This window comes from Myxine glutinosa, chromosome 11 (genome assembly GCF_964187855.1).
Source record: "Myxine glutinosa chromosome 11, kmMyxGlut1.1, whole genome shotgun sequence".
Classification (NCBI taxonomy): domain Eukaryota; kingdom Metazoa; phylum Chordata; class Myxini; order Myxiniformes; family Myxinidae; genus Myxine; species Myxine glutinosa.
This window is the reverse complement of record NC_136271.1, coordinates 33,737,850-33,759,661: the sequence shown is the minus strand read 5'-3', so window position 1 is coordinate 33,759,661 and position 21,812 is coordinate 33,737,850. Positions and strand designations below refer to the sequence as shown.

General features: G+C 51.1%; 1 protein-coding gene across 1 annotated transcript; it reads left to right on the top strand.

The window, feature by feature from the left end:
• Positions 1 to 7,953: 7,953 nt before the first annotated feature.
• On the top strand, positions 7,954 to 10,667 carry LOC144894175 (uncharacterized). The gene is made up of 2 exons (XM_078786258.1): positions 7,954 to 8,233; positions 9,621 to 10,667. The coding sequence occupies exons 1-2, from the start codon at positions 8,210 to 8,212 to the stop codon at positions 10,665 to 10,667; spliced, it is 1,071 nt and encodes a 356-aa protein (XP_078642384.1). The 5' UTR covers positions 7,954 to 8,209.
• Positions 10,668 to 21,812: the final 11,145 nt, after the last annotated feature.

Below are 21,812 nucleotides of genomic sequence, written 5' to 3'. Positions count from 1 at the left end.
CCCCCTCTCCTCCCCCGCCCGGCAATGCCGGGTACTTCTGCTAGTACATGATATTGCAAGTCCTTTGAAGTTATAGGTATGGGTTTATAAAGCAAGAAAGCAGCCTTGTTAGTATCAGATTGAACTATAAGTTCTATACACAGGATCTTCTAGGTCTACACCGTTCAGGAATATGCTTTTACAGATCTTCATCACTGTCCTGAGGGTCATTTTCGCAAAGGTGTCTATGCAAATGCAAACATTAATTTTTGGATTCCTCATGCTCTGAGTATTCCAGAAATGTATAGTTTTGCTAATCTACCAAAATTTTGAACGAAAAAACATAGTGAACCTGACTAAATGGAACACTGCTCTCCCCTCTGGGCTGGTGCTCCTGCCTCACACCTAGCTCGTCTTCACGCTGTTGAAACCAAAGCATTCAGAATCATTGGAATCTCCCGCGATGAAGCTAACTCCAAGGGCCTCTCACTCACTCGCCGCAGGCAGGTTGGTGGTCTTTCCATCTTCTACCGACTCCTCTCTGGCCTTGCCCCCCCCCCCCCCCCCCCAGCTCTCTCTGGGCTCTGTCCCGCAAACATTCCTACAGGCCGCACAAGATCTGCCTGCAACCCTCTTATGGTTAAACTCCCAAAATCAAGACTCTCTGCTCACCTTCACTCCTTCATTCCTCTTTTCTCCCGCCTCTGGAACAAACTCCCTCACTCTCTTCAATCCCACTCCACCCTCCAGGTCTTTAAAACAGCTGTTCACCACCATCTCTTATCTTCACCCATCCAAAATCTTGATCTTTTCTACCCCTGTTAATTCACCCCAAATCCACTTTTTTGAAATACCAACGTCTGTCCTGGAAGTCCTTGGTGTCCTTGTGTTTTATACTTATCCCCCCCCCCCCTTCCCACGCCTCCTCCCCCCAAGCCCTCTCCCTCCCACACATCTCCCTGCTCTCAAATGTTGTGTTTGTGTGCTTCCCCTTCTCTCCCCATCTTGTCTTCCGCTCCCTCTTTTTATATATTTTGTTTGTCTGGTTGATTTGTTTGTGAAGTAAATGTTAGCTCTTTCACGAGCCTCGATTCAGTATACCAAAAAAAACAATAGGCCAAAGGTCAACCACTTTTTTCAAATTTCGAAAATCCTCAATTTTTATCCAATTGATTTGAAATTTGAATAGGATATACATATCGGCAAACTGAATTCAACCACCAACTATTTTTGAGATCAGCTTAGGCCAAAAGGTCAACATAGGCCAAAGGTCAACAACCATTTCAAATTTCTAAAATCCTCAATTTTCATCTAATTGACTTGAAATTTGAATAGGATATACATGTCGGCGAACTGAAATTCAACCACCAACTATTTTTGAGATCAACATAGGCCAAAAGGTCAACCACTTTTTTCAAATTTCTAAAATCCTCAATTTTCAACCGATTGACTTGAAATTTGAATAGGATTTACATGTCGGCTTACTGAATTCAACCACCAACTATTTTTGAGATAAGCATAGGCCAAAAGGTCAATGTAGGCCAAAGGTCAACCACCTTTTTCAAATTTCTATAATCCTCAATTTTCATTAGATTTGACTTGAAATTTGAAAATGATTTACACATCGGTGAACTGAATTAAACCACCAACTATTTTTGAGATCAACATAGGCCAAAAGGTCAACATAGGCCAAAGGTCAACTACTTTTTTTTCAAGTTTCTAAAATCCTTGATTTTCATCCGATTGACTTGAAATTTGAATAGGATTTTCATATCAGGTAACTGAATTCAACCACCAACTATTTTTGAGATCAGCATCGGCCAAGAGGTCAACGTAGGCCAAAGGTCAACCACTTTTTTTTTAATTTCTAAAAGCCCATTCTAAAATTCTAAAAAAAATTCTAAAAAAAATTCTAAAATTTTCGAAAAAATTTCTGATTTTTTTTTGAATAGGACATACATGGCGGCGAATTGAATTCGACTACCAACTATTTTTTGAGATTGGCACAGGCCAAAAGGTCAAAATAGGGCAAAGGTCAACAACCATTTCAAATTTCTAAAATCCTCAATTTTTATCCGATTGACTTGAAATTTTAATAGGATTTACATATCGGCGCACTGAATTCAACCACCAACTATTTTTGGGATCAACATAGGCCAAAAGGTCAACATAGGCCAAAGGTCAACCACTTTTTTTCAAATTTCTAAAATCCTCAATTTTCATCCGATTGACTTAAAATTTGAATACGACATACATGTCGGCGAATTGAATTCAACCGACAACTATTTTTTGAGATCAGCACAGGCCAAAAGGTCAACATAGGCCAAAGGTCAACAATTTCAAATTTCTAAAATCCTCAATTTTCAGCCGTTTCACTTGAAATTTGAATGGGATTTACATATCAGCAAACTAAATTCAACCACCAACTATTTTTGGGATCACCATAGGTCAAAGGTCAACAACAATATCAAATTTCTAAAATCCTCAATTTTCATTCAATTGACTGGAAATTTGAATAGGATTTACATATCGGTGAACTGAGTTCAACCACCAACTATTGATGAGATCAAAATAAGCCAAAAGGTCAACAACAATTTCAAATTTTTTAAATCCTCAATTTTCATCTGATTCACTTGAAATTTTAATGGGATTTACATATCAGCAAACTAAATTCAACCAACTATTTTTGTGATCACCATCGGTCAAAGGTCAACAACAATTTCAAATTTCTAAAATCCTCAATTTTCATTCGATTCACTTGAAATTTGAATGGCATTTACATATCAGTGAACTGAATTCAACCAACACCAACAACAACATGCATTTTAAAGGCCATTTTCCCTGCTAGAGCAGGGGTTAGTCTTGCGGTCCCCATGACAATCTTCTCCATTTTGCCCTATTTTCTGCATCTCTCCTTGTTAACCCCCTTGCCCGCATTTCTTCTTCCACCATCTTTAGCCAAGTCTTTCTCGGTCTTCCCCGTCTTCTACTTCCTTCTACATTCATTTCCATCACTCTTCTCAACCAGTCACTTTCATCCTTCCTCAACACATGACCAAACCATCTCAACCTGTTCCTCTTCACAGCATCAATCACAGGCTCTATTCCCATCATCTTTCGCAATTCATCATTTGTCTTCCTCTCTCTCAACGATACTCCGCACATCCGTCGAACCATTCGCATTTCCACCCTTTCCAACCTTCGTTGCTGCTCTACGTTCAGTACCCATGTCTCGCTCCCATAAATCATAACACTTCTCACACATGCAGCATACACCTTTCCCTTCAGCTTCAACGACACTCCCCTCATCATCAGCATGCCACTCAATTCCCGAAACTTCTTCCATGCACATCTCACTCGAGCAACCGTTGCCGAGTCTGATCCACCTTCGCCATTCAGCATGTCTCCGAGGTAGCAAAATGTTTTCACACCTTCCAGCTTCACGCCGTCTCCAAGATCCAACTCAACATTTCCTCCATCTGCAGCTCCCTCTGTGCACACCTTACATTTGAATGTAGCTGCCACACTGGTTAATGACCCTCTCAGACCACTACATTTTTGATGAACCCACTCAGCGCACATTGTACACTGAATGGAGTTCACTCCGACACCCTTCCTACACACAGCACAGGGCCACTTCCCAGTTCTTTCCACCTCACCACATGCTGTACCACTTGCCATCACCTTCGTCTTTCCGATATTCACCTTCAGACCTTTTGTCTCCATACATTCCTTCCACGGGTCCATGTTTTCCTTCAGTCCATCCATACTTTCCGCAATCAACACCAGATCATCTGCATACAACAACTCCCACGGTAAATCCTCCTTTACGTTCTGAGCCAGCACCTCCATCACAGCTACAAATAGTAGTGGACTTAGTACCGACCCCTGATGCACTCCCACCTTCACCTCAAACTCACCACTGTTCCCGTCCTTCGTCCTTACAGCTGTGCGCGCTCTTTTGTACATTGCCATCACTACTCTGATCAACCATTCCTCCACTCCTAACTTCCTCAATGCCCATGTCAATACTTTGCGTGGAACCCGATCGAATGCTTTCTCCAGATCAACAAACCCAAGAAACAACTTCTTCCTCTTCTCCATGTACTTCTCCTGCAACTGCCTCACAATGAAAAGCGCGTCTGTCATTCCTCTTGCTGGCATAAATCCAAACTGCATTTCGTCGATCTTCACTTTCTTCCTTATCCTCCTCTCCAACACCCTTTCCAATACCTTCATTCCATGCTCCAATAACTTTATCGCTCGGTACGAGCCACACTCCAGAGGGTCACCTTTCCCCTTGTATAGAGGGACGAGGGTACTCAGTTCCCAATCGACTGGAATGCGGCCTTCTTTCACCACCAGATTACAGATCTCTGTCATTCTCTTCACACCCCAACTTCCTGCTGCCTTCAACATATCTCCCACAACTCCCGTCGGCCCTCCCGCTTTTCTACCCTTCATTGCTTTTATCACTTCCTCAACTTCCTTCTCAGTTATCTTCTCTGCCGGTCCTAAAACTGGGTTACTCTCTATGTTGCCATCCCATTCATTCTCTGTATTCAACAGCATTTCCATATATCTTTTCCATCTTCCTTTAATTCCATCTGGGTCGACAACGATTTGTCCCACTTCATCCTTCAAGCAGCTCACCCCCATCACAGCACACCTCTCTTTCGCTATCTGCTTTGCAATCCTGAATACCGCTCTCTGACCCTCTTCTGAATCCAAGCGTTCTCCGAACATTTTCCTACATGCCTCCTGCGCCTTTGCTACCTCTTTCTTTGCAGCCTTCCTGGCTGCCTTATAACTTTCATGCTCTGCTGTTTCTGCTCCCGTACCCTTCGCCTTCTGCCACTCCTTGAACTTCTTCCTCTTCTCGTCAATCCTCTTTCCAACTTCATCATCCCACCACCATGGTTCCGAGTGCCTCGGTGGTCCTTTTGTCCATCCACATACCTCACCAACGGCTCCCAACAGACTAGCTTTCATTGACATCCAACCACTTGCAAGCTCAACCACATCATCCTCGACCCTACTCAGCCTCTCTTTTAATGCCTCCCTTACTGTCACCTCTTTCAACCTCCACACCTTCATTCTCGGTTGGTACTTCACCCGCCGAGCTCTCCTCGCACCTTTCACCCTTACGTCGCAGACAACCAAGTGGGGCTGTGAAACAGCCTCCTCCCCCGGGATCACCTTTGTGTCTCGGAGGTGCCCCCTATCTCGCCTACGCACCATCAGGTAGTCAACGGTTGTCGTCGACCCACCTGACGTGTATGTAACAAGCTTATTATCCTCTTTCTGGAACTGAGTATTACAAATCAACAAATCAGCTCCATCAGCAAACTCCAAAATCCTTTCACCTTCTCCATTTCTCACACCATATCCGCAACCCCCATGAACTCCGTCAAAACCATCCATACTCCTTCCCACATGTCCATTTAGGTCTCCTCCGACCACAACAACTTCCTCATCTTTCAACCAACCAACCAACAACCAACCAACATTCAACCAACATGAATTCAACCAACAACTATTTTTGAGATCAGCCTAGGCCAAAAGGTCAAAATAGGCAAAAGGTCAACCACTTTTATCTAATTTCTAAATGCCTCAATTTTCATCCGATTCACTTGAAATTTGAATTGGATTTTCACGTTAGCTAACTGAATTCAACTACCAATTTATTTAAGACGTCAAGAGGATGCCCCACTGAGTGAGTGCCATTCTACTTTATGTTTTGCCAAGTGTCACTCTATGAGTGATTTTTCATTTATCTGTCCTCACTTACACTTACTTGCCTCCAGGTCACAATTTTAAACCGATCTTCACGAAACTTTACCAAATGGTAGTGTTCCTGGTCCGACAAAATCCTTTATATTTTTGGGGTCAAAAGGTCAAAAGGTCAACATAGGCCAATGGTCAACCACTTTTTTCAAATTCCTAAAATCCTCAATTTTCATCCGATTGACTTGAAATTTGAATAGGATATACATATAGACAAACTGAATTCAACCACCAACTATTTTTGAGATCAACATAGGCCAAAAGGTCAACATAGGCCAAAGGTCAACAACCATTTCAAATTTCTAAAATCCTCAATTTTCATCTGATTGACTTGAAATTTGAATAGGATTTACATATCGGCGAACTGAATTCAACCACCAACTATTTTTGAGATCAACATAGGCCAAAAGGTCAACATAGGCCAAAGGTCAACCACTTTTTTTCAAATTTCTAAAATCCTAAATTTTCATCCGATTGACTTAAAATTTGAATTGAACATACATGTCGGTGAATTGAATTCAACCAACAACTACTTTTTGAGATCAGCACAGGCCAAAAGGTCAACATAGGCCAAAGGTTAACAACAATTTCAAATTTCTAAAATCCTCAATTTTCATCCGTTTCACTTGAAATTTGAATGAGATTTACATATCAGCAAACTAAATTCAACCACCAACTATTTTTGGGATCACCATTCGTAAAAGGTCAACATAGGCCAAAGGTCAACAACAACCTTTTCAAATTTCTAAAATCCTCAATTTTCATCTGATAGACTTGAAATTTGAATAGGATTTACATATCGGCGAACTGAATTCAACCACCAACTATTTTTGGGATCAGCATAGGTAAAAGGTCAACAACAATTTCAAATTTCTAAAATCGTCAATTTTCATCCGATTGGCTTGAAATTTGAAAAGGATTTTCATATTACCTTACTGAAAGCAACCACCAACTATTTTTGAGATCAGCATAGGCAAAAAGGTCAACATAGGCCAAAGGTCAACAACCATTTCAAATTTCTAAAATCCTCAATTTTCATCCGATTGACTTGAAATTTGAATGGGATTTACACATCAGCAAACTAAATTCAACCACCAACTATTTTTGGGATCACCATAGGTCAAAGGTCAACAACAATTTCGAATTTCTAAAATCGTCAATTTACATCCGATTTGCTTGAAATTTAAAAAGGATTTTCATATCGCCTTACTGAAAGCAACCACCAACAATTTTTGAGGTGAACATAGGCCAAAGGGTCAACATAAGCTGAATTTCTAAAATTGTCAATTTTCATCCGATTAACTTAAACTTTGAAGACGGTTTCTATATCAGGTCACTGAATTCAACCACGAATTATTTTTGAGGTTAAAAGGATGCCCCACTGAGTGCCATGCTACTTTGTTCTGTTTTGCCAAGTGTCACTCGATGAGTGATTTTTCATCTGTTTGTTACTTGCCGGAAAAAGATTCCAGCAAGTATGTTGATCTGTTCGTTTGTTTGTTACTTGCCGGAAAAAAATTCCGGCAAGTATAGTTAGGTCCAAAACTTCAAATCCGTGACCATTTTCTGGCTAGTAAGGTTTGACGATTGATTTGACTTCTATTGACATTTTATAACAAAAATAGCCTCTATGTCCCTCCCAAAAATCCCGGCATTTTTCGCCAGAGGCCCGAATCCAAGATGACCGCCGGCACTATCTTGAAAAATTAAGTTTTGAACCAGAACACCTAGAATCACGTACAAAGACACTTTTTTGGGTAATTTGACCACGAGGATTCCGAATCTGACATTAGTTTGACGTTATGACATTATTTTGACCCAGAAATCCAAGATGGCCACCATCCAGTAGAGCGAAAATGCAACTTTTAAATGGGAGAACATATGATCATGAATTAACACATTATTTTGGCTAAATCTATACTGGCCACGGAATTGAGGTCCTGATTAGTGAATTTCTATTTTCTTGATTTTTATTTGTCTGTGTGTGTAATATCATATACTTATTTCTGTCTTTCCAGGGAGTATACGAGCGAATGAGACGGCACTGAGAAGCGCAGTATTCAGAAGATAGCTGTCAAGAGAATGTCCACCGTTCCGTGTGTCCTCCAGTGTGGCGGGCTTTGCAATGAAGCCACTGATGTCGTTACCTCCGTTGAGAGTTGGGAAAATCTCAAGAAAAAAGCCCTGTTATGGAGCGGTCTTGACAAGTTCGGAGACGTTTATGCAACAGTCAATTGGGATAATGGTCCCGGCAGACAATGTGTCCATAAATCATGTAGGCTGACCTTATGGAATGCTAATAAACTGGAGCAGGCCAAGACAAGACAGAAAAAACGAGAAGTCAAGGAATGCCAATTTCACTCTTCGTCCATGTCTGAGGCTTTCCCCCCGGCTGCTTCTCCACCTGCCAAGCGGCTGCGATCAAGTGTAGAAGGGCTGATACATGAAAAAACAAAATGTGTCTGGTGCTGTAAACCGGAGTCGGCAAAGCACCCAGAATCAAAGCTGTCCCTGATTTCGTATGATAATGCATGGGCAACGTTCAAGAGTCCCACGGTGGTCCTCGAAGATCAGAGCATGCGAGATAGAATCAACTGTGTGATCGATTATGCAGCTGATGACCCATATGCGATTGAGATCAGATATCACAACAAATGCTGGTTGAAATATGTGCGTCGTTACCAGAAAATGAGTGAAGATGACAAACTCCCACGCATGCACAATGTCAATCTCCGTGAGGCTCAGACTATCTTCTTTGACCACATCAGAACAGTTATCTTTGAGGAACGTGAGCTAAGGTCACTACAGAGCCTCCTCAAAGACTACAGCTCTATCATATCTCGGTATGGCTTCTCAACATCCAGCATCAAGTCATCCTTTATCAAAGATATCCTGACCCGGGAGTTTGAGGGCAAGATCGGCTTCCACTCCCACCCTCAGAGAAACCAGAGCGACCTAGTCTATGACACGTCTGGGGGTGGTTCATATGTTGAAGCAGCACTCTCCGCCATCGGTGTTGGCAGTGAACAACTGGTGCACAATGTGGCTAAGCGGCTCAAGGATGATGTCAAGTCAATCAAACCCATCCCATGGCCGCCAAGAGTCGAGGAGCTAGAAGAGGAGGAAGAGCTCTCGCCTCTCATGGTGCAGCTGCTATCTGCTTTGCAGGGGAAGAAGGAGGTAGATCTGTCTCCCAGCACACTCTCTCTCACCTCTCTCATCACGCAGTACATTACAAAGCGACCCACCACTACCGCCATCAATGCCACCGTCACCCTTCATGGGATGACTCACAGCAAGGAGCTTATTGACTCTTACTACAAGCTGGGCATGGGGATCAGCTACCCGAACGTGCTTCTCCTACGTGACCTCTGGACCATGCATGACCTCGAGCGATGTTTGATCTGTCCTGATGAGATCGCTGAGGGAGAACCAAGCATTAGTATCATTGACAATGATGACTTTACCAACGACACGTTGACAGGAGGGGGTACTGCACACCGCTGTAACTGGATGTTTCTGCAGCGTCTAGAACGTCTTGTACCGGATTATGAGGCTAACATCCAGGATGAGCAAACATGCATCACAGACGCAAAGACTGTGTCACAGGCACTAACTGAGAAGGCATCTGAGATGCAGGTAGTTAAGCCGTATAGGACGATAAAACGTGGGGAGCCTCCCATCCGACCAAAGCCCACTATGTTCTCATCAAGTACAAAGCATCAGTGCAAGCGGAGCATTTTTCATGCCCTTGCTCGTGTGGACGTGGATGGTGACCGCCCTGATGCAGCTGTATGAGCCCTTCATACAATGGGTTTTATGCTGGTTTAAATGCGGAGCAAGGGAAGAGCAAGGCTTATTTTCATATGTCCTACAATCAACCGCCCAACAAGTCAGTTGTGAATGACATCATGGACAAGCTTTCTATCATCATTGCCACCAAGCACATGCCTTTCGCCTTCTTAGTGGGAGATCATCCCGTGTACGTCCTCATTACCCTGCTCAAGGCCGAGAACCTAAAGAAATACCATGACATTGTGCCCTTTCTAGGTCCCTTCCATACACAGTGTGTGATGATGAGTGCTATATACAAGCACTACAACGGGAGTGAGTTAGGAGATGTACTCGTGGCAGCAGGAGTTATTGCCGAGGGCTCCGTTGATCGTGCGATGAAAGGCAAGCATTACAAAAGGGGGCTCATCCTGATGGGCTCATCCTGGCTGCGTTGCTTGAGGCTTATGTATGAGGCGCTCATGAGTCAGCTGGTGCAGGAGAGGCTCGTGCCCTGCCTGGCTGATGAGACGAGGGAGAACCTCGAGTTTCTGAGAGATACTAGTCTTTCCCAAGAACCCCGTGCTGCTGCTCATGCAGCACTGGAGGAGGATGCTGACCTGGACAGCCTTATCACTAACTTATTCATCCATGTGGAGGCCAGTGACATGGCAGACCACTGGAGGGACTTCCTGTCCATGACAGATGCACTAATGCAGAATGTCCACGCAGTCCATATCTGTAACTGGGACGAGTACGTCAGCTCTCTGCGCGCCATGCTGCCATGGATGGTAGCGTACGACAACAATAGGTACGGGAGGTGGCTATCTGACTTCTGGGCAATGCTGACAAATCTCCCTGCTGATCAGGTCACCTTCCTTCGTACTGACTTCGCTCAGTCCATCACAGGCAACCCCTACTCCAACATGGCCTGGGACATGTGGATCGAATGCACCATGAACAAGGGCAGCAAAATGAAGTCTGGCTGGCTCTCCATCCTCAAGAATGAGAAGCAGCTGCTGGTGCACTCCAGAAATGTGAACAATGTAGCCCAGATCCGGGTGGCTCATAATGCCCTGGCCAACCGAAAAAAAGCCATGAGGAATGTAGTGAAATCGTATCCGTACTGAACCCGGGTGGGGATGCTCGCTGCTCGCTGTCATTGTTGTCCCCACTAGGGGCGTGACTATAAGACCCGTTGCTGTGTCAGTGCTCCGAGACTTCTCCCTTGTGACATGTTACATCGGTAGCCTCGTTAATGGTACGCCTTTATAGAATATCTAGCTTGCTTGCATTGACTGATATGAATGGCTTTATGAGATGTCGCATCGTATGCTTATTGTGTATTTCTACTTACAGGAATGATCTGATGATCTAAATGCAATTAAACCAAACCGTTGGACTAAAAGTTGTGCGGACCTGAATGGTTTTCCACAACACTTAATTGCATTTATGATCTGCTGACATGGCTGGCAACAAGACGTTGACGGTGTCCATTTTCAGCGCCGACCCACAAGCCACGGACGGAGGCTTGCAACTCAAGCACTGGCTCAAGCAACTGGAGCATCTCTTTAATGAGCCTGATACCGCTCCGACGCCTGCCGCGAAGCTGGCAATATTACACTCAAAAATCGACTACCGGGTCTACCACGCGGTCGCTCAATGCACGACGTATGATCTTACCGTCGCGGAGCTCAAGCGGCTTTATATAAAAGAAAAAAGCCCTGTGTATGCGCGTTATCTGCTGCAGACGCGACGGCAGCAACCCAACGAGCCTATGGATCATTACGCCCAGGAGCTCCGGCAGCTCATGCTGGACAGCGCCCAGCCACGGACTCCCGAGCAGGCTAAAGATGATCGACTTTTAGATGCCTTCATAGCAGGGGTCTCCTCTCAGGAACTACGTCTCAAACTCTTGGAGAAGACCGACCTGACCTTCGCTACGGCGGTTGAGCAAGCGACGGTGTATACCGAAGCGCGGATGCAATCGAACGCCTATGATCGCACGCGCCTTTTGGCGGGCACCTCACTACACGCCCGGCCGGAGAGGACCACTGACGAGGACGTGGATCCGCCTGCTGAACTCCGGGATGCTCCGGAGGATGACCCTACCCTGACAGCTGCCGTTACGACCAGCAGACCCAAGGCCTTGCGCGGGGCCGCATGTTTTTTTTGTGGAGGGCCTCGTCATGCCCGAGTCGTGTGTCCGGCACGTGACGCTATTTGCCATTTGTGCTCGCTAAAGGGACATTACGCGAAAGTGTGCAAGAAATCGGCACGCGGCTCGCGGCCCTTCGACTCGCGCAGCCGTGGTCGCGCAGGCGCGGCAACCTTGAACGGGCTTGTAGCAGAACCCACGAGCCCAGCGCCTTACCCGTCTTCGAAGGGGAGGGCCCCTCTCTGCGGCCCGCTGGGCGCTCAGACAACCTTGACTGGCGCCACCGGAAAGCCACCACCGTCTCATTCTCCATCGGGGACAAAGGCCGCGTCCTTGGCCAAACCTCGAGCCACGCAAGGGAAGAAACAGCTTTCGAATACTACGGAAGCCTTTTGTCAAAGCGACCAAACGGAAAAGGCGATTTCGAATACTACTACGGAAGCCTTTTGTCAAAGCGACCAAACGAAAAAGGCGATTTCGAATACTACGGAAGCCTTTTGTCAAAGCGACCACACGAAAAAGGCGATGTCGGCTTCAACGGAAGCCTTTATCTGCCAGGAGTGTCAAAAGGCGATGTCAAATACTACTGAGGCCTTTTCTCATCGGATTTTGAATCGCGAAACACCGGAATGCTGGGGAAAGCCCTCTGATGACGATAATGGATTCCCCATGGTCAACGCAGACTCCGGCCACGATCGCAAAACTGCTGCTGGTGTAGGATCCACCCGCGAGGCTGGTCCGACCCATTCGGGGGGGCTCAGTCCCGCTCCCAGCTGCCTCGTCTGGCCTGGCTCAAGCCCTTATTCCCCTTATGGTTGAGGGCCATTGTGTTCAGGCCTTGGTGGACACCGGATCTACGGATAGTTTTATCGACCAGCGACTTGTGCTCAGGCATGGATGGCGGATCGGGCGGTCTACACGACGGATCTTCATGGCTTCCCAGGGACTCCGGCTTAGCACAAAAGGGGAATGCCGATTGAAACTAGTGCTAAAGGGACGGGTTTTCCCTGATGTACACCTTATGGTTTTACCCGCATTATGTGCTGATATTCTGCTAGGACACGATTTTCTTAAGCTGCATGGACGTCTGGTAATGGAGTTCGGTGGGCCTGACACTCTTGTTGTGGGGGCGGACGACGCGCTAACGGTGTGCGCCCTAGCGCAAATGGACGTCCGTCCGCTTTCGCTGTTCCCCAATCTAACCTCCGACTGTACCCCTGTCGCGGTAAAATCGAGACGCTACTCTCGCGCGGACATGCAATTCATTGCGGACGAAACGACTCAGCTCTTGAAAGACGGCATCATAGAACCTAGTAGGTCGCCGTGGCGTGCCCAGGTCTTAGTGGTGCGCAGCGAGGCCCATCGCAAACGCATGGTAATCGACTATTCCCAAACGATTAACCGCTTTACACAGCTGGATGCCTACCCCCTTCCGGGGATGGACGCGCTAGTGCAACAGGTGTCCCAGTATTCGGTCTATAGTACTCTCGATCTCCGTAGTGCGTACCACCAGATCCCTATCTCTAGGGCGGATCGTATCTATACCGCTTTCGAGTCGGGGCAGCGGTTGTACCAATTTACACGATTGCCCTTTGGGGTGACGAACGGGGTCGCTTGTTTCCAGAGGGCCATGGATGACCTCGTTGCGCGGGAGCACTTAACCGATGTTTTCGTCTACCTCGATAACCTTACGGTTTGTGGATATGACCAAGGGCACCATGACGCTAATCTGAAGCGCTTCCTTGAGGTCGCGCAACGGTATCACTTAACTATGAACGAGGATAAGTGCCGATACTCCCTACGCACCATAGATCTTCTGGGGTACACCGTGACCCATGGCTCTGTCTCTCCGGATAAGGAACGTCTGCGACCTTTGCTCGACATGGCCCCTCCCTGCGATCGGGCTTCCCTGAAACGCGCCCTTGGGCTGTTCGCCCATTACTCCAAATGGGTGCAAAATTTCTCCGCGAAACTTCGCCCCCTTGTGGCCTGCGACACCTTTCCCCTGAGTTCGGCCGCATTGACGGCCTTTGAAGGACTTAAGACCGACATCGCCCGAGCCGCCGTAGCAACCATTGACGAGAGCGGCTCGTTCGTCCTCGAAAGTGACGCCTCGGATCAGGCCATCGCGGCGACCCTCTCCCAAGGGGGACGTCCCGTGGCTTTCTTTTCACGGACTCTTACCTCCGCTGAGCGGCGGCACTCGTCCGTTGAAAAGGAAGCGTATGCGATCGTCGAATCTATTCGGCGATGGCGCCCGTACCTACTCGGGCGGAGCTTCCAAATCATCACGGACCAGCAAAGCGTTGCGTTCATGTACGACACCTTACACGCCCAGCGCATTAAGAACGAGAAAATCACTCGCTGGCGTATCGAACTCGCCGACTTCTGTTACACCATCAAATATCGCCCAGGGAAGGATAACCAGGCCGCCGATGCCTTATCGCGCCCCACTACATGTGCTGGTATCACCTCGTTGGAGGGCCTACGGGTGCTGCATGCTACTGCGGGCCATCCCGGCGTAACGCGTTTCGCTCATTTCGTGCGGAGTGGGAATCTCCCTTACTCGATTGACGATATCTGCCGTATCTGTCGCGACTGCGCTATCTGCGCGGAAATCAAACCGCGTTTCTATAACCCCCCTATGGGGACTCTGGTGAAGGCTACACGCCCGTGGGAACGCTTGGCGATGGATTTCAAGGGCCCTTTGCCGGTGTCGAGCGGCTCTCGCTATCTGCTCACTATCGTTGATGAGTACTCACGATTCCCCTTTGCTTATATGTGCGCGGACATGACTGCTGCCACGGTGATGCGTTGCTTACAGAACTTGTTCTCAATGTTCGGTTACCCGGCCTATGTCCATACCGACCGGGGTGCAGTCTTCTTGTCTCAGGAGGTGCGCGGCTATCTGCTCCAAAACAACGTTGCGTCTAGTTACACCACGCCGTATAGACCCCAGGCTAATGGGCAGATCGAACGCTTCAACGGGATTATCTGGAGGGCCGTCATGCTCCATCTCCGGACCCACGGCCGGGGCCTCGATAAATGGGCTTGGTCGCTACCTGCGGCGTTGAACTCAATCCGGGCACTCCTGAGTACGGCAACTAACCAAACTCCCCACGAGCGTCTTTTCCACCACCCCAGGAGCTCGGGGTGTATACGGTCTTTGCCCAGTTGGCTCGCTGGGCCCGGGCCGGCCTACCTTAAACGGGCAGTTCGCGCGAGCAAGTACGACCCCCTTGTGGACAAAGTGCAGATTCTCCAGGCTAATCCTGAGCATGCTCGTGTGATGACGTCTGATGGTCGTGAGACTACTGTCTCCGTTCGTCATCTTGCCCCTTGCGGGGTCGACGACCTTAGTAGGGAATCGGACGAACCAGTCGAACCCGTCTATGAGACTATGACCTCTCCCGACGCTCCCATCGCCGACAGTCCACCGACCCTCCCCCCGTCGAGACTGCCCGGGTCCGACGACTTGGCGTTACCCCCTTCATCACCCGACCCTGTTGACGCCTCTGACACCGGGGATACAGGGTTACGAGACGCCGTACCCGGGGAATTTCGAACGCGTGCTGGCAGAGAAATTCGCCGCCCGGCCCGCTACGGTTGGGCCGACTAATACTCCGCGCCCATGCTGACGCTCACTCGCTTTTAGCCACGCGGCCGTATAATTCTGACGGGGGGTGAATGTAGTGAAATCGTATCCGTACTGAACCCGGGTGGGGATGCTCGCTGCTCGCTGTCATTGTTGTCCCCACTAGGGGCGTGACTATAAGACCCGTTGCTGTGTCAGTGCTCCGAGACTTCTCCCTTGTGACATGTTACATCGGTAGCCTCGTTAATGGTACGCCTTTATAGAATATCTAGCTTGCTTGCATTGACTGATATGAATGGCTTTATGAGATGTCGCATCGTATGCTTATTGTGTATTTCTACTTACAGGAATGATCTGATGATCTAAATGCAATTAAACCAAACCGTTGGACTAAAAGTTGTGCGGACCTGAATGGTTTTCCACAACAAGGAAGCACATTGAATGTGGCCCAAAACGAATGCGAGAAGATGAGCAGTGCGTGCAGGACCTGGTAGCCTGCATACATGAGTTTGACTCCTTTCCATTCGACCCATCCTCACCCACACTCCGCACCCTACAGTCAGCCATGCCTGCCTCTAATGAGCTCGTTGTGGACTTCAATTCTGCCCATGCTGCAGGGGAGGAAAAGTTGACCAGCTTCTTGCAGGAGCGGGTATTCAGTAAGAATACCTCCCTTCATGCACCTGTCCCTCTGAGTAAACGCTTGACATTTGCCAAGATGCCAGACACGGAGAAGCCCAGGGAGGAACTCAAAACGAGAGCTGCTGAAATGGAGCAGAATGCTCTCAAGGCAGTGATCAACCTGGTTGAGGTCAGTCATCTTGTGGACCTCACTGAGTTGCTGGAACATCGTGTTGTTGAGGAGTGTGTGGCTTTATTCAACTCCAACGGAACATACAGGAAGACACAGAAGAGTAAGCTCATCCAGAAACTCTCTCTGCAATCTGTAGATCTGCAGGAACCCTACACCGCTCTCATCGACATGGGCATGATTTGGAGGATGGCAACTCCATCAGCAGAGGATCGACAGACGCAACATGGCACCCCATACAAGTGGTCAGACTATGTCCACAAGGTGTCTTCCATCATCCTTGCCCGCCATGGTGATGCTGAACGTATCTTCTGTGTGAATGACCCATATGACACACCATACTCTACTAAAGATGACGAGCGAGACCTGCGGGTACAGGGTAAGGCACATATACCCAACACCTACATGAAATTGAATGACCCCTTCCCTTCTGCCCAAGCATTCAAAACACTTCTATGTAGCGTCAGCAACAAGGGGCGGATGCAAAAGCTGATATGCACCTACCTGACAGACCTTGCAGAGAGTGTTGATGCAGAGATTGTCTACTCTGTTGGCTCCCACTGCACCAATTTGTCAACCCAGCAACCAATGGAGAACTACAGCTTTGACCAGTCTGAGGCTGATACTGTCCTCTTTTCTGCTTATGCAGTTCTGCGTGAATCAGGCTACAGTGGCCCTGTTGTCATTGATACCGCTGATACCGATGCCTATGTCGCGGCAGCAGTCATCTCGCAGCAGCTGCCCGGAAAGCTCTGTATCAAGAGGAAGAAGGAGACTATCTTATGTCATGGCCTGGTTAATGACGAGATGGCAGACTGTATTGTGCAGCTGCACTGTATGACAGGCTGTGATGCCAACTCAGGCTTCTATGGCAAGGGTAAGAAGTTGGTGTATGACCGGGTGGCGAAGAGCCCTGTGGCTCGACGGCAGCTCTCACTGTGTGGAGATAGCCTTGACCTTGAGGAGGAGGTGCTAGAGGAGCTCTTCCAGTTCACACGACATGTCATCTATGGCGACGAAAAGAGTAGCACCATGGCTGAGGCCTGTGCAGCAAAGTGGAAGACACTGAAAAACAAATCATTTATCCGTCTCCCTCCAGATGCAGACAGCCTATGCCAACACTGCCTCCGAGCAAACTACTTGGCATATCTTGTGCATCATCCCTCCAAGAAACACCGCCCCTCGCCACTCGGACATGGCTGGGAGCTGGTGGGTGGTCGCTGTCGCCCTGTCCGCCACACGCAACCTGCTCTCCCGACACATCTACCTGCACCAGGGCCAGCTGAAGAGAGTGAGGAAGATGAGAGCCAGGAGGGGAATGAGGAGCGAGATGATGATGTACAAAGGCGGGGAGATTCATCGGAATCTGATGATTCAGATTCTAGTGAAGCAGAATGCTCTGATTCGGACTAATCATATAATTAAAGATCATATTGATTAATTACTTCATTTGAAAACTGTTCAAGTCACAGCTATTAAAAATAGCTTATTTTGAAGTGTAATGAGTTTACTTGTCATGCAATCATCAATTACTTTACTGCAAGATATCCTTATGGAGGTAGTGTAGCGGTTACCGCTGGATGCACACAATCGCCTTGCACCGGCCAGAACACGGCCAGACGCGCCTCTCCCGGGCATGCCCGGACTCACTGTTCCCGGGCACGCCCGAACCTCCCGGGCACGCCCGGTCTCGTCTTTCCCGGGCATGCCCGCTCTCACCTTTCCAGGGCTCGCCCAGAGCGTCCGGGCATGCCCGCTATCGCCTTTCCAGGGCTCGCCCAGAGCGTCCGGGCATGCCCGCTATCGCCTTTCCAGGGCTCGCCCAGAGCGTCCGGGCATGCCCGCTCTCGCCTTTCCAGTGCTCGTCCAGAGCGCCCGGGCACACCCAGCCTCGACTTGCCAGGCCGCAGCCAAACACGCCCGGGCAGGTCCAGACTCGCCTTTCCAAGGCTCGCCCTTGACACCCGGGCATGCCCGGTATAGCTTTTGCCGGGCAAACTTCCCGACATAAATGTGTATATATATTGCTGCCCGATAAACGGGCTTTTGTCAGAATACCTGAGCTGTTTTGTTTCAATAAAGCAACTCGGACGAATTCCGTCTTTGGTCGCGTCACTTCTTTCGACTCGCGTTGGAGCGCAGCTCCTTCACTGGTGACCTACCGACATGGACACGGCAGTGACTCTTAAACTGCCTACCTTCTGGGAGGCTCACGCGGCTGTTTGGTTCGCCCAGGCGGACTCCCAGTTCGCCCTGCGAGGCATCACCGCGGACGACACCCGCTTCCACTACGTCGTGGCAGCGCTCGGTTCCGCCACCGCGGCCCGTGCCCTGAGCCTCCTCGAGCACCCGCCGGCTGCCGACAAGTATGACGCGCTGAAGACGCTACTCCTCGACGCTTTTGCCCTCTCACCGGCGGCACGCGCACGGCGCCTGCTCGACCTGCCCGAGCTCGGCAACACGCGCCCGTCCGAGCGCATGGACTATATGCTCTCGTTGCTCGGTGAGCACTCTTCCGGATTTTCTGTTCCGCGAGTTGTTCCTTTGCCAGCTGCCTCACCCGGTACGCCTCGCCCTGGCTGGCACGTCGATCACCGATCGCCGCGCCCTCGCCAGGGAAGCCGATAAGATCTCCTCGGCGGGCCAACACATCAGCACGGCTACCTGGAGCCTGCCGCCATCCGAGGCGACGCCCACGACGCCCGAGCACCCTGCGCGGTTGGAGGCCGAACTGCCGGTGAAACTGGCGGCTGCCACGCCGCACCGACCGCTTCCGACACGACGGCTGGGGCCTCCACCTGACCAGGCGTGGTGTTATTACCACGCCAGGTTCGGACACAAGGCTCGGACGTGCCGACCCCCGTGCACTTTCGGCAAGTCGGGAAACGGCCGGGCCGGCGTTCATTCCCAGCCATGAGCGCCGGCCACTCGGGCAACTTGCTTTTTATTCGGGACAAAGCGTCCGGGCGGCCTTTCCTTTGTGACACCGGCGCCCAACTGAGCGTCATACCCGCCTCCGAGCAGGACAGGCGGGACGCCGTTTGCGGCCCCTCTTTGGTCGCTGCTAATGGCTCGGCCATATGCACTTTTGGCCCGCGCAACGTCACCCTCTGCTTCGGCAGGCAGCGCTTTCAGTGGACCTTTGTGACCGCCTGCGTCCCCATGGCTTTGCTGGGCGCCGACTTCCTCTGCGCGCACGGGCTGCTGGTCGACGTCAAACGTCGTCGCCTTGTCAACGCCGAGACCTTCAGCTCCCTGGCGTGCACGATGAGCAGCTCCGCGCCGACCGAACTGGCGTGCGCCCTCCCGACGGCGAACGAGTTCGCTCGCCTGCTCGCGGAATTCCCGGCCCTCACACGGCCGACGTTTTCGGCCGTCGCAGTGCGGCATGGGATCGAGCACCATATACCCACTACGGGCCCGCCGGTCTGCGCCAGGGCCCGCCGCCTCGACCCGGCAAAGCTCGCCGTGGCAAAGGCCGAGTTCGACGCGTTGGAGCACCTCGGCATCGTGCGGCGCTCCAATAGCGCGTGGGCCTCACCACTGCACATCGTGCCAAAGCCGGGGGGCGGATGGCGCCCGTGTGGCGACTACCGCCGCCTCAACGATGCTACCACCCCCGACAGGTACCCGATCCCACACATCCAGGACTTCTCCGCCCGTTTGGCGGGACGGGTCATATTTTCCAAAATTGACCTGATACGGGGATAGCACCAGGTACCTGTCCGGGCGGCCGACGTCCCGAAGATGGCCGTCATCACGCCGTTCGGCCTGTTCGAATTTTTGAGGATGCCGTTTGGCCTCAAGAACGCGGCCCAGGCGTTCCAGCGCTTGATGGACGGCGTGCTGCGCGACCTGCCATTTCTTTTCGTCTATCTGGACGACATCCTCGTCGCCAGCACGTCCCGTGCCGAGCACCTCCTCCACCTCCGAACACCATTCGGTCGCCTCAGCGAGCACGGCTTAATTGTCAACCCGGCCAAATGCCACTTCGGCACGACGACCGTGGACCTTTTGGGCCACCGCATCACCAAGACCGGGGCCGTGCCGCTGCCGACCAAGGTCGAAGCCATCACCACGTTCCCGCGTCCCCGTTCCATCAAGGCCCTACAAGAGTTCCTCGGCATGGTGAATTTTTATCACCGATTCGTGCCCCGCGCTGCTCAGCTCATGCGGCCCCTTTACGAGGCCCTACGGGGCAAGCCGGCCAAGCATGACATCGTTTGGTCCACGGCCATTGACGCGGCCTTCGCGAGCGCAAAACGGGCCCTCGCCGACGCAACGCTGCTGGCTCACCCGGTGCTCAAAGCGCCCATCGCCCTCACTACGGACGCCTCCAACTACGCGGTGGGCGCCATCCACGAACAATGGGTGGACGGGGTTTGGCAGCCACTCGCTTTTTTCAGCCGGCAGCTCCGGCCGAACGAGTTAAAATACAGCACGTTCGACCGCGAGCTGCTCGGTCTATTCCTGGCCGTTCGCCATTTCCGACACCTCCTGGAGGGCCGCCCTTTCACGGCTTTCGTCGACCACAAGCCGTTGGTCTACGCAATGGCCAAAGTCATGGAGCCGTGGTCGGCCCGCCAGCAGCGCCACCTCTCCGCCATGTCAGAATTCACCACGGACATCTGGCACGTCGCCGGCAAAGACAACGCTGTGGCCGACTGTCTTTCTCGGGCCAGCGCGAATGCGGTCCACCTCGGCGTGGACTTCGCGCTCATGGCGGCCGACCAGACCACCGACACCTCGGTGCAGGCCCTCCGGGCGGCGGACACGGGCCTCCGCCTGGCCGACATCCCCTTCGCGGGCACCGTCCTGCTCTGCGACGTCTCCCAGGGCCAGCCTCGCCCCATCGTGCCCGTTTCCTGGCAGCGCCGCATCTTCGCCTCCATCCACGGCCTTTCTCACCCGGGCCGGAAAGCTTCTCAGAAGCTGGTGTCGGCGTGTTTCATCTGGCACGGCCTTCGATGGAACGTCCGCGACTGGGCCAACGCCTGCACGGCCTGCCAGCGGGCCAAGGTCCACCGCCACACCCAGGCCCCGCTGGCACCTTTCACCGTGCCTGCACGGCGTTTCGACCACGTCCACGTGGACCTGGTTGGTCCCCTGCCCCCATCGCGGGGGTTCACCCACCTGCTCACCATGGTGGACAGGACCACCAGGCGGCCGGAGGCCGTGCCCCTCACCTCCACCACCACCGCCGACGTGGCGCAGGCGTTCATCGCCACCTGGGTCGCGCCCTTCAGCGCACCGGCGGACATCTCGTCCGACCGCGGCCCACAGTTCACGTCCGAACTTTGGGCCGCGGTCGCCCGCTCGTTGGGGGTCACGCTGCACCGCACCACGGCCTACCACCCCCAAGCCAACGGGTTGTGCGAGCGGTTTCACCGCTCCATGAAGGCCGCACTCATGGCCGGCCTTCAGGATGACGGTTGGACCGACCGGCTGCCGTGGGTCCTTTTGGGCCTCCGCACGGCCCCCAAGGAGGACCTCCGGGCGTCCGCCGCCGAGCTCGTCTATGGCCAGCCGCTCCGCGTCCCGGGCGAGTTCGTGCCCGACGCTACCAGTCCCTGGTCCGCCGCACACCAGCGCTCGGACCTCCAGGAGGCCGCCCGCCGATTTGCCCCCGTGCCAACGTCCCGCCACGGTGGCCCCCAGTCCTACGTCCCCCCGGCGCTTCGCACAGCGGAGTACGTCTTTGTGCGTCATGA